Genomic DNA, 13,077 nt, shown 5'->3' on the forward strand with positions numbered 1-13,077 from the left:
ATACAACCAAACCCCAAAAGAGGGGCGGGGGCGGCGACTGTCGGAGGACTCAGAGAAAGGAATTTTACAGGTAAGATTTTACAAAAATTCCGTTTTCTCTTACGTCCTCCGACAGTCGCCGCCTCTTCATATTCGTCACATATGGGGACGTCCCAAAGCAGTGCAAACATGAGGGGTGGGAAACGCATCCGCGTCGAAAAGGCAATGCAGTCTCCGCATCAAAGAAAGGAACCTTACCAAAGGAAGGAACCCAGCTGGGCAACAGGAAAAAACAGGTGCTCAACAGGAGCAACAACCCAGGAAAAAACAAATAACCCGGGGATAAAAAACTTATCCCAACAGCCAGTGGTCCCCACAAGGGACCCTAGGGAACCGCCGCACTAAGAACCTTGCGGCCAAAGGAAGCATCCGCAGATACCTGAACATCTACTTTGTAGAATTTTGTGAAAGTGTGTACGGTCGACCAAGTCGCCGCCTTACACACCTGGGCCACAGAAGCCCCATGACGACAGGCCCAAGACGTACTCAGAGATGTAGTAGAGTGCGCCTTCACAGGCACAGGGGGAACCTTCCCCTGCAAAGCATAGGCCTGTTCAATGGTCTGCCTGATCCATTTGGCGATGGTAGAGGCCGACGCCGCCATGCCCTTCCGAGGACCCTCTGGAAGAACAAACAAGGAATCCGTCTTTCGAAAAGACTCAGTCGATTTAAGGTAAACCCTTATCGCCCGAACAACATCCAGAGCGTGTAATCTCACCTCCTTTGGATGTTTAGGCTTCGCGCACAGCGAAGGCAAGACAATATCCTCATTAAGATGGAATTCCGAAACTCGTTTCGGAAGAAAAGAAGGATTAGGTCGCAAGACCACCTTATCCAAATGAACAACCAGATACGGAGACTTGCAGGACAAAGCTGCCAGCTCCGACACTCTGCGAGCCGAAGTGATCGCCACCAAAAAGGCGACCTTTTTGGACAACATAGACAACGAGATCTCCCTGATCTGTTCAAAAGGAGCACGTTGCAACACAGACAGAACGAGATTCAAGTCCCAAGGGGGCAGAGGATCCCTCCTAGGAGGAACCAGATGCCGCACACCCTGAACAAAGGTGCCAACCAAGGAGTTGGAAGCCACGGGACGTTGAAACAGAACGGCCAGCGCAGACACCTGACCCTTTATCGTAGCCAGCGCCAAACGCTGATCGACACCCGTTTGAAGGAAGGACAGCACTCGGGAAACCGAGTACGTGCAGGGAGAAAATCCCCTGGACTCACACCAAGCAAAATAGGCCTTCCAAGTACGGTAATAAACCTTCCCCAAGGAAGACTTCCTCGCGTTGATCAAGGTATGAACGACCTCAGGGGAGAGACCCTTCTCCCTCAGGACCTCGGTCTCAACAGCCAGGCCGTCAAAGCCAGCGACTGTAAAGCAGGATGGTATATCGGTCCTTGAGACAGGAGATCGTCTCGAAGAGGCAGACGCCACGGGGCGTCGACCGCCAGATTCACGAGGTCTGCGTACCAGGACCGGCGAGGCCAGTCCGGTGCCACAAGAATCACCGTGCTGCGTTCCGAGTGTAACCTGCGAAGGAACCTGGACAGCAACTGAATCGGTGGAAACGCGTATATCAGCCTGTACTGATGCCACGGGGCCACTAACGCGTCCGACGCGTCTGCCCGAGGGTCGCGCGTCCTTGCCACGAACCTTCTCACCTTGTTGTTGAGACGAGACGCGAACAGGTCCACATCTGGAAGACCCCACTTCGCGCACAACATCTGGAAGACAGCCGGGTGGAGAGACCATTCCCCCTGATCCAGGGTCTGGCGACTCAGATAGTCCGCCTGCCAGTTCTCCACCCCCGGAATGTGAACCGCCGTTATCGCCGGGACATGAGCCTCGGCCCAAGACAGAATGTCGGCCACTTCTCGAGCCGCTCAGGCACTCCTGGTGCCCCCTTGGTGGTTGATGTGGCATTGTCCTTCTGCACCCGAACCGGGCAGCCCAGCAGCCGGTCCGTCCAGCGATGAAGACAGAGATTTATCGCACGCAATTCCAGAATGTTGATCGGAAGGGAGGACTCCCCCTCCGACCAAGTCCCCTGGGCGGACAGAACGCCCAGAACACCACCCCAGCCCGACAGGCTGGCATCCGTGGTGATTACCGTCCACGAGATCGGACGAAACGACTTGCCCCCGGACACCATCGGGGACTGGAGCCACCAAAGAAGGTCTCTTCTGGTGCGATGACTCAACGAGATTTGAAGATCCAGAGATTGAGGTCGCCCGTCCCACATGGACAGAACCTCCTCTTGGAGACCCCGCGTGTGAAACTGGGCAAAGGGAATCGCCTCGAAGGCCGAGACCATCAATCCCAGACATCTCATGCACGTCCGTAGAGACGAGTGCGGAACGTCCCTGAGGGACCTGACTTCCTCCTGAAGAGTTCTGAGTTTGTCTTCCGGCAGGAAGACCTTCGCCTGCACCGAGTCCAGAATCATTCCCAGGTAGGGAAGACGAACCGACGGACTCAGCGTCGACTTTGGAAAATTCATCGTCCAACCAAACTCCTGCAGAGTTTGCATCGTGACAGACAGGTCCTTCTCCAGACCCTGGCTGGTCGCAGACCGAACCAGAATGTCGTCCAGATACCCCAGGACAGAAATGCCCTGGGCCCTCAATAATGCCAGAACCGGTGCAAGCACCTTGGTGAAGACCCGCAGAGCCGAGGCGAGACCAAAAGGCAACGCCACGAACTGGTAGTGATCCTCCGCAATGGCAAATCGAAGGTACCTCTAGTGACCATCGAAAATGGGGATGTGAAGATACGCATCCTTCAAATCGATGGAGGCCATGAATTCCCCCGGAACCAGGGCAGCCACCACCGACCGCAGGGATTCCATGCGGAACTTGCGAACCCGCACAGAGCGGTTCAGAGCCTTCAAGTCCAGAATTGGACGAACCTTGCCCTCCTTTCTGGGCACGGTGAACAGATTGGAATAAAACCCCCGAAATCTGTCCCGATGAGGCACCGGAACTACCACTCCCTGAGCCCTCAGGTCCCACACCGCCAGGTGCAGGTCCCGTAAACGCTCTGGAGACAGTTGAAGATTTGAGGGAAAAAATCTGCTCTCCGGCCGAGAGAGAAACTCGATCTTGTAACCAGATCGAACGATCTCCTGAACCCATCTGTTCCGCACGCGGGCCAACCAGGGCTGAAGAAAACCGAGCAAGCGTCCCCCCACCCCAAAACTGGGTGAGGGCGCCCCTTCAGGCCGCACTGTTATGGGCTGCGGATCCGGATTGACCGGACTTCTGTTTACCAGACCAGGGCTTCTTCTGAGAGCCTTGACCTTTGAACGGTTTGCCCTTGTAGTGCGACCGAAAGGCACGAAAGGACCCCTGAGGGGGCCGAAAATTAGCATGCTTCTTCCCAGAAGCCCCCTTAGCCTTGGGGAAATGGGGCAAGAGAGTGCTCTTACCTCCGGTGATCCCCTTAATCAACACATCCAAGGACTCCCCAAAAAGGCGAGACCCATCATAAGGCAGATTGGCTAAGGTCTTACGTGAAGACTGGTCCACCGACCAACATTTCAACCAAACCAGGCGGCGAGACAACACCGCCACGCTGTGCACACGTGCAGCCAACGGAACTAGGTCCAAGTCCGCATCACACAGATACATGACACCCTGGTGGATTTGATCCACCATATCCAGGGTCGCCGGCGAGGCCGAATCGGCCACTAGGACGCGCCTAAGCATCTGCGTCCAACTTGCGATCGCCTGGGCCGCCATGAGAGAAGCAAACAGAGCCTTAAGCATAGAACCCGTAACAGAATAAGTATGACGGGCAAGAGACTCCAATCTCCTATCCGTGGCATCACGGAACACAGCGGAATCCTCTGCAGGAATCGCAGTGGATTTGTTTAAAACCGCAATTGCGTGATCCACTGGGGGGGGGCACACACCACCTTTCATCAGTGGAAGGCGAGAAAGGATAACGCAGCTTGAACCTACTTGGTACAGCAAAAGGTTTGCGCAGATTGCGCCATTGTTCCTTAACAGCGCGCTGAAAATCATCATTGCAGGGAAAAACCTGCGGCGTCCTGCGTTTTCTCTGCGTCCCATAAGCCGCCAAGGCAGCGGGGGGACACACTTCATCCTGCAAACGCAGCGTTTGCTTTATGGAAGCAATCAATTCATCCATGATTGCAAGCTCTTCAGGCGAGCCAGGGGGAGAATTATCAACCCCTTCAACTTCAGCCTCCACCTCAGACCCCACTAGATCCAGGGAGGAGCGGGACCCCGATAAGGAGGCCCCCGCCATAACAGCCCCATCACCTTCACCCTCAGAATCAGAGGAAAGAGCAACTCTGGGTCTTTTAGTAGATTGAGCAGCCACCAGCATCTGCACCTGAGCAGCAAGGCCAGCCACAATAGTGGCTAAATCCCCCCCTGGGGGGGGAAACAGCGGTCCCCTGGCTTTCCACCAAGGCGGTAGGAAATTTGCTCTCCTGAGAATCAACTGCCCCTATAACAAATGCCGGATAATAAAGGGTTAACTGCCCCTTTAACACGCGCGGCGAGCGCAGCCCACCGCACCACACACAAGCACAATGAGACCCCCGCAGGGACAATAAAACTGACACAGGCAATGGATAGGAAGGAGAAAACCTGAGGAGACCCTCGCCGCTGCTGCTGCCTCGATCGGTGTTCCTGGAGAAGAGGAAGTGATGCTGCCAGGGCGCTCTATGAAAGCCTATGGGAGGCTACAAGAAAATGGCCGCCATGCATGTAGAACATGCGGCCGGAGCGAGTGTAGGCAAAATGGCGCCGCTTGGCGCCGAAACCGCCGCTCCACAGTACAGTAAAGCACACATGTCTGTATAAAAAAACATGTCAGATCGCCGCAGCGATCGCTGTATAATGCCCAAACATGCCACAAAACATGCCCCACAGCACACAGCTTCTCACACTGACAAGGCTGACACACACAGTGTCACACAGCTCCCCCCCCCCCCTTGCAGCCCACAGCATGCAGCCGAGAGATAGGGAGACAAACAGTGTGAATAGAGGCAGGTTACACAGTCCCAGACTGACACCCCCCCAGACAGACAGGTCCCCACATAAATACACTTACCTCGCAGTGGCGTGGGGGACCCGCACAGGCGAACAAGCCGCTGCACATGAGGCAGGAAGAGTCGCATACAAGACGCACAGAATGGGGGTTAAGAAACCGCACAGCGTCCAGTGAGGTAGCCACCTCACCAATCATCCCTGCACCGAACAGGGAAGGGTCGTTCACTGTGCCAGGAGCGTTACCTGGCTGAACGCTCGATGGCAGGCTGGGAAGCCACTGACCCACGACCTGCGACCAGGGGGATCAGCCCGAGACCCAGCCCGCATGATCCTCTTCATCCGAAGAACTAACTAACGCTGACAAAAATAACAGCTAAGTAAAGGTAGAGAGAAAACTCAAACAAAAAATCAAAAAAGAAGAAAGAGTCTGGGGCACAAAGCCCCAGCACAGAGAGAGCCAGCCACTCCTGACAAGCTAGACATTGAAACTGAGATATGGTTGCAGGAAGTAGGAGGGTATTGACTGAGGGGACCACCCCTTGAGAGTGGGATATGTTAAAAGCTTTAATGTTAACATATTCTGTTGCCTAGCTACTCCTTCGGAGCAAAGTCTAATACCCCATATGTGACGAATATGAAGAGGCGGCGACTGTCGGAGGACGTAAGAGAAAATATTTTTTTTTTACTTTCTGCTATAAAACATATCCAATAAAAAAAAAAAAATGTAAAAAATCGAATTTCTTCATCAATTTAAGCCAATATGTATTCTGTTACATATATAGTTTTGGTAAGAAAAATCCCAATCAGCGTATACTGATTGGTTTGCGCATAAGTTATCGCATCTACAAACTATGGGATATTTTTATTTATAAATTTTTTTACAAGTATCAGCGACTTACATCGGGACTGATATTGCGGTGGACAAATCAGACACCTGACATATTTGACACTTTTTGGGGACCATTGACACTAATACAGTAATCAGTGCTAAAAAAAAAATGCACTGTCACTGTACTAATGTCCGTGGCAGGGAAGGGGAAGGGGTTAACATCAGGAGATAAAAAGGGTAACTTGTGTGCCTAAGCTGTGCTTACTCACTGTGGGGGAGGTGGTTTGCCTGGGGAAGGGCAAAGATCCGTGTTCCTGCTTAGCAGACATACAGGATCAATACCTTCCCTTCTGAAAGACAACAATCTGCCTTGTTTACATAGGCAGATTGTCGTTCTGCCTGTGTCCTCTGTAATTGGCGGGGGCCGATGGAGATCGAGTCCGCGGTACCCGCCGCTGGGCTCCTGTTGTTTGTGATCAGCAGTATATCTACGGTGGGCGGTTTGCAAATGGTTATGCTCGGTCCCTTTCTTCCACTTGTGCCTTTTAATTTGTTTCTGTTATAAAGTTATGCAAATAAGAAAAATGTATTTTTTTTTTTCATTTGTTGTCTTTTTTGTTTGTTTTGCAAAACATAACAAACCCAGTGGTAAATACCACCAATAGAAAGCTCTATATAAAAGGGTTTATGTAGTTCCGCGCTTAGTATAGGGGGTATATATGGAAAAAATGTGACACCACACCTGGCTGCTGCCCACTTCAAAAAATGCAACCCTGAAAGGGGAGCATTTAAATGAATAAGGAAAAAGAAGAAGTAGTTGGCGCTGCCTGATGGGGTATTGGGAATTCAATATGAGGTTGCTAGCCTCCTGAATTAAGTTATGTATGAAAAATCTATGCACTATAATTTAGGATATATAAAACAGCATGGACCAAATGGTAAAACTGGGTAAATCTATGTGTCAAATCAATGGTGTCCCATGTGTAGATCAAAACATAAAAACATAAAAATATAAAAAATATAAAAATAAAACATAAAAAATCGTAAAAATCAGATCAACATATACATACAATGTGTGCAATCGGTGAATATAAAGTGCAAAAAGTGCAATAGTGGATATCAGGAGTGAAATAATAATAAATTAGTTAAAATGTCCAATCATAAATAAGCAACCATATCATCACAATCAATAAATATAACCATAAAAATTCTGATAAATATAAGTGCAAAAAAAGTGCATATATATAGCTGCAAATAAATAAGTGCAAAGGTGCAAATAAGTGAAAAAAAGGAAAAAATCGAAAAAATCTCTTTCTGCTATACAGCTGTGCTAAAAGTGGCAGCACAAAAATTGGAGTGTCCGTGCAAATTATGGATTATGGAAATTATGGATTATAAATCACAACAAATGTGCAATCTCGGTGACTTGATAGATCCAAAAAAGTCCTAAATATGTATAGTCCATATATAGTGATCAAGGTGCTCTTTTCTCTATGCCCAGAGTGGGGTGAATGGGTGAATGGGAAGAAGGAAGAAGTGTTCCCCTGAGCCTGGGGTCCTGCGCTTACCAGATTCCCTTACCCCCACAGGGGTAAACAGCGGGTCGATAATAAGGGATCGCTCCCATATACTGGCAATCAGGATATCCCTAGACTTCGATCTCTCTCCTCCAATGGTATTCAGATGTCAGCTCAGTAGGTATAGTAAACTCCAGTGCAGTACCCAGGTATGTAGAAGAAAAGGGAAGGAGCCTCCGATAGTGTAATATTGTTTTTAAAAAACACTTTATTATTAAAAAAGGACATGTACTCACATAAAAATATAACCTATCGTGCGCCCGTCTGGCATAGGAACCGCAACCTCCTCACTCGCGGTGCACGCTAGGGGATGGCGTGCGCATCAACCGCCGGATGTGTGTTCCAGGCCTCGGGTTCGGTAGACGGAAAAGCCTGTTCTATCCGCGGTGCATTTCTTATATGCGCCCGTCTGCAACAGTTCCTGTGTCTTTAGTTCCGGGTCCTTTATTGGAGGGCCTTTGGACAAGTGTCCAATTTTTGTGCTGCCACTTTTAGCACAGCTGTATAGCAGAAACAGATTTTTTCAATTTTTTCCTTTTTTTCACTTATTTGCACCTTTGCACTTATTTATTTGCAGCTATATATATGCACTTTTTTTGCACTTATATTTATCAGAATTTTTATGGTTATATTTATTGATTGTGATGATATGGTTGCTTATTTATGATTGGACATTTTAACTAATTTATTATTATTTCACTCCTGATATCCACTATTGCACTTTTTGCACTTTATATTCACCGATTGCACACATTGTATGTATATGTTGATCTGATTTTTACGATTTTTTATGTTTTATTTTTATATTTTTTATATTTTTATGTTTTTATGTTTTGATCTACACATGGGACACCATTGATTTGACACATAGATTTACCCAGTTTTACCATTTGGTCCATGCTGTTTTATATATCCTAAATTATAGTGCATAGATTTTTCATACATAACTTAATTCAGGAGGCTAGCAACCACATATTGAATTCCCAATACCCCATCAGGCAGCGCCAACTACTTCTTCTTTTTCCTTAGAAAGCTCTATATGTCTCAAAAAAAAGACCTAAAATGTCATTGAAAATTGGTACAGTGTTGCATGACTGAGTAACTGTCATTCAAAATGCGACCGTGCTAAGATCTGAAAATTGGCCTAGGCAGGTAGGGGATGAAAGTGCCTGGTATTGAAGTGGTTAAAATATTACCTAGTGCTTCTGCCATGAAGGTCCTTGTTCAGTAATTTCCTGTTATAGTGTGACAACGCTCTGTCCCTTTTTCCCAATTGTGCTCCTGTGTTGTCTGAATAAGGACCTTCATGGAAGAAGCACCAGGTAATATTTTAACCACTTCAATACCGGGCACTTTCAGGTCTCAGGTGTGAATGGGGAGCAGCAGGTATGTTAAATTTCTTGTTATCGCTCTCACTCTCATACTGGTCACTGGAAGTTCAACATGGCACCTCATGTCAAAGAACTCTCTGAGGATCTGAAAAAAACGCATTAAGAACGTTCAGAGAGAAAAGTCAAATGGATAAGCAAAAGGCCAGCTCACAGCATTGGACCAAAAGGTTATTTCCAGGCATTTCCATAGTTCAACCCATAACCTTCCACTTCCATTCTAGAGCATGTCCCAGCATTTATATTTTTCCTTTAACTTAGTAAAAAAAACAACTTTAATTACTCTGTCAGATTGAAACCAGACTCAACTTCTTTGGTCGACCATGGCGAGGCCTGTTCTGAGTAGAACCTGTCCTGTTAAACCGCTGTATGGTCTTGGCCTCCATGCTGCAGCTCAGTTTTAGGGTCTTGGCAATCTTCTTATAGCCTAGGCCATCTTTATGTAGAGCAACAATTCTTTTTTTTTCAGATCCTCAGGAAGTTCTTTGCCATGAGGTGCCATGTTGAACTTCCAGTGACCAGTATGAGAGAGTGAGAGTGATAACACCAAATTTAACACACTTGCTCCCCATTCACACCTGAGACCTTGTAACACCAACGAGTCACATGATACTGGAGAGGGAAAATGGCTAATTGGGCCCAATTTGGACATTTTCACCTAGGGGTGTACTCACTTATGTTGCCAGCTGTTTAGACAATATTGGCTGAGTGTTGAGTTATTTTGAGGGGACAGCAAATTTACACTGTTATACAAGCTGTACACTCACTACTTTACATTGTAGCAAAGTGTAATTTCTTCAGTGTTGTCACATGAAAAGATATAAAAAAATATTTACAAAAATGTGAGGGGTGTACTTACTTTTGTGAGATACTGTACATGTAATGCAGATATACTGTATATTTTTTGTATTGCTCGACATACACTTTAAACATGTTATTGTAACTGGAAAATAAATACCTCCATGTTCTATCTCATAAGTATCACTGCATTCCATCATAGATGACAACGAGAACATATAAGGGGCTAAAACATAACAGAAAGGAAACTAAAATTAGTATTTTTATTTTGCACTTTGACCTTCAATATCTGACAGATTTCCCTGCCTTTTCCCTATATACCTGATACATTTCCCACTGTCACATGTCCTGGAGACTGGAAAGTTATGACCTTTCTAGAGATCCCCAAATTTTTCCTTTCTGACCACCATCTGGCAATTCTAAAATGTGCCGTATCGGTGCGGAATGTGGTTAAATGCCTAGTCTAATCCCAGGATCTCCCAGACCGTCTATTCCTATGGGATAACTCTTTAGTGGAACAACGTCATACAATTCCTGGTAATAGGTAGTGTAAAACTCTTGCGCTATCACAAGAATAAAACATAGCCCAAACACAGCTGGCAGACACCAATATAGCAAAACCCAAGCTAATGAAAGTAAGAATGATAACCCCACATTATCAGTCATACACCCCACATTATCAGTCATACACCCCACATTATCATTGTCATACAATGCCTGATATTGCCTGATGACGATTCCATCACATGTAACCCTCTCGGATGTTTATTAGGAGGGAACAATGTACTCATTTACTCACCACTACAATAAAACATGAACTGCTTCACAGTTTCTTCTACACATTGCTGAATTTGTGACAATTGGGTTCTTTTTCCCCTTGTTTGTGGTTTTGTGTATGGTAGAACCATGGTGTGCTATGGAGGGAGTGGGTGGGAGAATTTCATGGACTCCATAGAACAGACATATGAATCCAGTACCTAAACTGATGTGGGCCTGGGGGTATATTTCCAAATATTGACTAGGTTGATGGAAAAGAAATCAAATCTGGGGTGGCATATCCGTTACTTTGATCTATATTTAAGGTAGGGAATTAATCCCATAGGGCTGCGCATACAGATATATCCTTCCTTTGAAACACAGGACATTACCTTTAGGGAGCAGTGGGAGAGGAATTTGACCCAATGCTCAGCTAAAATGATGGAGTTGCTGAAGGAGAAACATGTATGCGATCTGACTGACATAGATAAAGAAATTGAGAGCTTGCGCTCGATAAATAATTCTTTTTTTCAGCATCCGGAATTTGCAAATCAAGAACAATTTCTTATGTAGCATTTGGAGAAATATAACAGAAATTATCTCTAAAAAAGATGTTAAGTTCATGAAAGACAAGCTGGCCTTCTCGGGTGGCTATGCATATAGATGGCAACGAGGCAGGGGTCCGAGGAGGGGTAGAATATCTGGACAGAGGGAATGGCTAGCTGAAATATCTAGGTCAGAATCAGAATTATTGGTTGTATCTTCTGTCTCCTCGCAGTATTCACCATCAAAACAAAATCAGAGAGGCAATCGAGGCCAAACTCGGAAACGAGGTAGTAGTGGGGGACAGGATATCCAACCAAATAGTCGAAAAAACAAGGGGTATCACCAGATGAACAGGTCTGAGGTAACTAAATATCCAATACCAGATATTACACGGGGACCTCAAAGTGATGTCCCACTATCCATGTTTAATGGAAAGATGGGGAATGTGTCCAAATCACAACAAGATCTGGGAGCCATTCCCAAGCTATCTAGGGTCAATACCTCCCTCCCTAAAAGCAACCCTTTCGGATCACAAAATATAAGTCAAACCCCAGTAGGGGACAGGAGAATGGGGACTTTGGACCCCTTTGTCAAGAAGCAACCCACAACCCCAATGCATTAGATATCATCAATTTGTCGTCCTACCAACTATCCCAAGAGGAAATTTATGTATTAAGGTTGGGACTACGTTTTTGCCCTTCACGAGGGTTAAACAAATTTGACCTTGTGAAGGATTTGCACCTGTTTGCCAGGAATCTGACATTTAAGTATCTTCATGATAGGAAACGGGAAAAAGCGATATTTACATAGGCAGATTGTTGTTCTGCCTGTGTCCTCTGTAATTGGCGGGTGCTGATGGAGATCGAGTCTGCGGTACCCGCCACTGGGCTCCCGTTGTGTGTGATCAACAGTATATCTACAGTGGGCAGTTTGCAAATGGTTATGCTCCGTCCCTTTCTTCCACTTGTGCCCTTCAATTAGTTTCTGTTATAAAGTTATGCAAATAAGAAAAACTTTTTCTTTTTCATTTTTGGTCTTTTTTGTTTGTTTTGCAAAACATAAAAAACCCAGTGGTAAATACCACCAATAGAAAGCTCTATATGTCTCAAAAAAGACCTAAAATGTCATATTGGTACAGTGTTGCATGACTGAGTAATTGTCATTCAAAATGCGACAGTGCTAAGATCTGAAAATTGACCTGGGCAGTTAGGGGTTGAAAGTGCCTGGTATTGAAGTGGTTAAAATATTACCTAGTGCTTCTGCCATGAAGGTCCTTGTTCAGTCATTTCCTGTTATAGGGTGACAACACAGGAGCACAATGGGGAGAAAGGGAGAATGTTGTCACCCTATAACAGGAAATGGCTGAACAAGGACCTTCATGGAAGAAGCACCAGGATATATTGAAACCACTTCAATACCGGGCACTTTCAGGTCTCAGGTGTGAATGGGGAGAAGGTGTGTTAAATTTGTTGGTATTGCTCTCACTCTCATACTGGTTACTGAAAGTTCAGCATGGTACCTCATGGCAAAGAACTCTCTGAGGATCTGAAAAAAACCCATTAATAACGCTCAGAGAGAAAAGCCAAATGGATAAGCAAAAAGCCAGCTCACAGCATTGGACCTTAAAGGTTATTTCCAGGCATTTCCAAAATTCAACCCATAACCTTCCACTTCCATTCTAGAGCATGTCCCAGCATTTATATTTTTCATTTAACTTAGTAAAAAAACAACTTTAATTACTCAGATTGACACCACACCAGACTCAACTTCTTTGGTCGACCATGGCGAGGCCTGTTCTGAGTAGAACCTGTCCTGTTAAACCTCTGTATGGTCTTGGCCTCCATGCTGCAGCTCAGTTTTAGGGTCTTGGCAATCTTCTTATAGCCTAGGCCATCTTTATGTAGAGCAACAATTTTTTTTTTCAGATCCTCAGAGAGTTCTTTGCCATGAGGTGCCATGTTGAACTTCCAGTGACCAGTATGAGAGAGTGAGAGCGATAACAACACATTTACACACCTTCTCCCCATTCACACCTGAAATCTTGTAACACTAACGAGTCACATGATACTGAAGAGGGAAAATGGCTAACTGGGCCCAATTTGGACATTTT

General features: G+C 46.2%; 1 protein-coding gene across 1 annotated transcript in view; it reads right to left on the reverse strand.

The window, feature by feature from the left end:
* LOC309550053 (von Willebrand factor A domain-containing protein 5A-like) overlaps positions 1 to 13,077 on the reverse strand; it is a 220,099-nt gene that overhangs the window by 25,113 nt on the left and 181,909 nt on the right. Inside the window, exon 17 of the mRNA XM_082250520.1 lies at positions 9,826 to 9,891. Within this exon, the coding sequence (XP_082106646.1) occupies positions 9,826 to 9,891 (66 nt within the window). The remainder of the gene's footprint in view (positions 1 to 9,825; positions 9,892 to 13,077) is intronic.

This window comes from Pelophylax lessonae (assembly GCF_965119305.1).
Source record: "Pelophylax lessonae genome assembly, chromosome: 1".
Taxonomy (NCBI): Eukaryota; Metazoa; Chordata; class Amphibia; order Anura; family Ranidae; genus Pelophylax; species Pelophylax lessonae.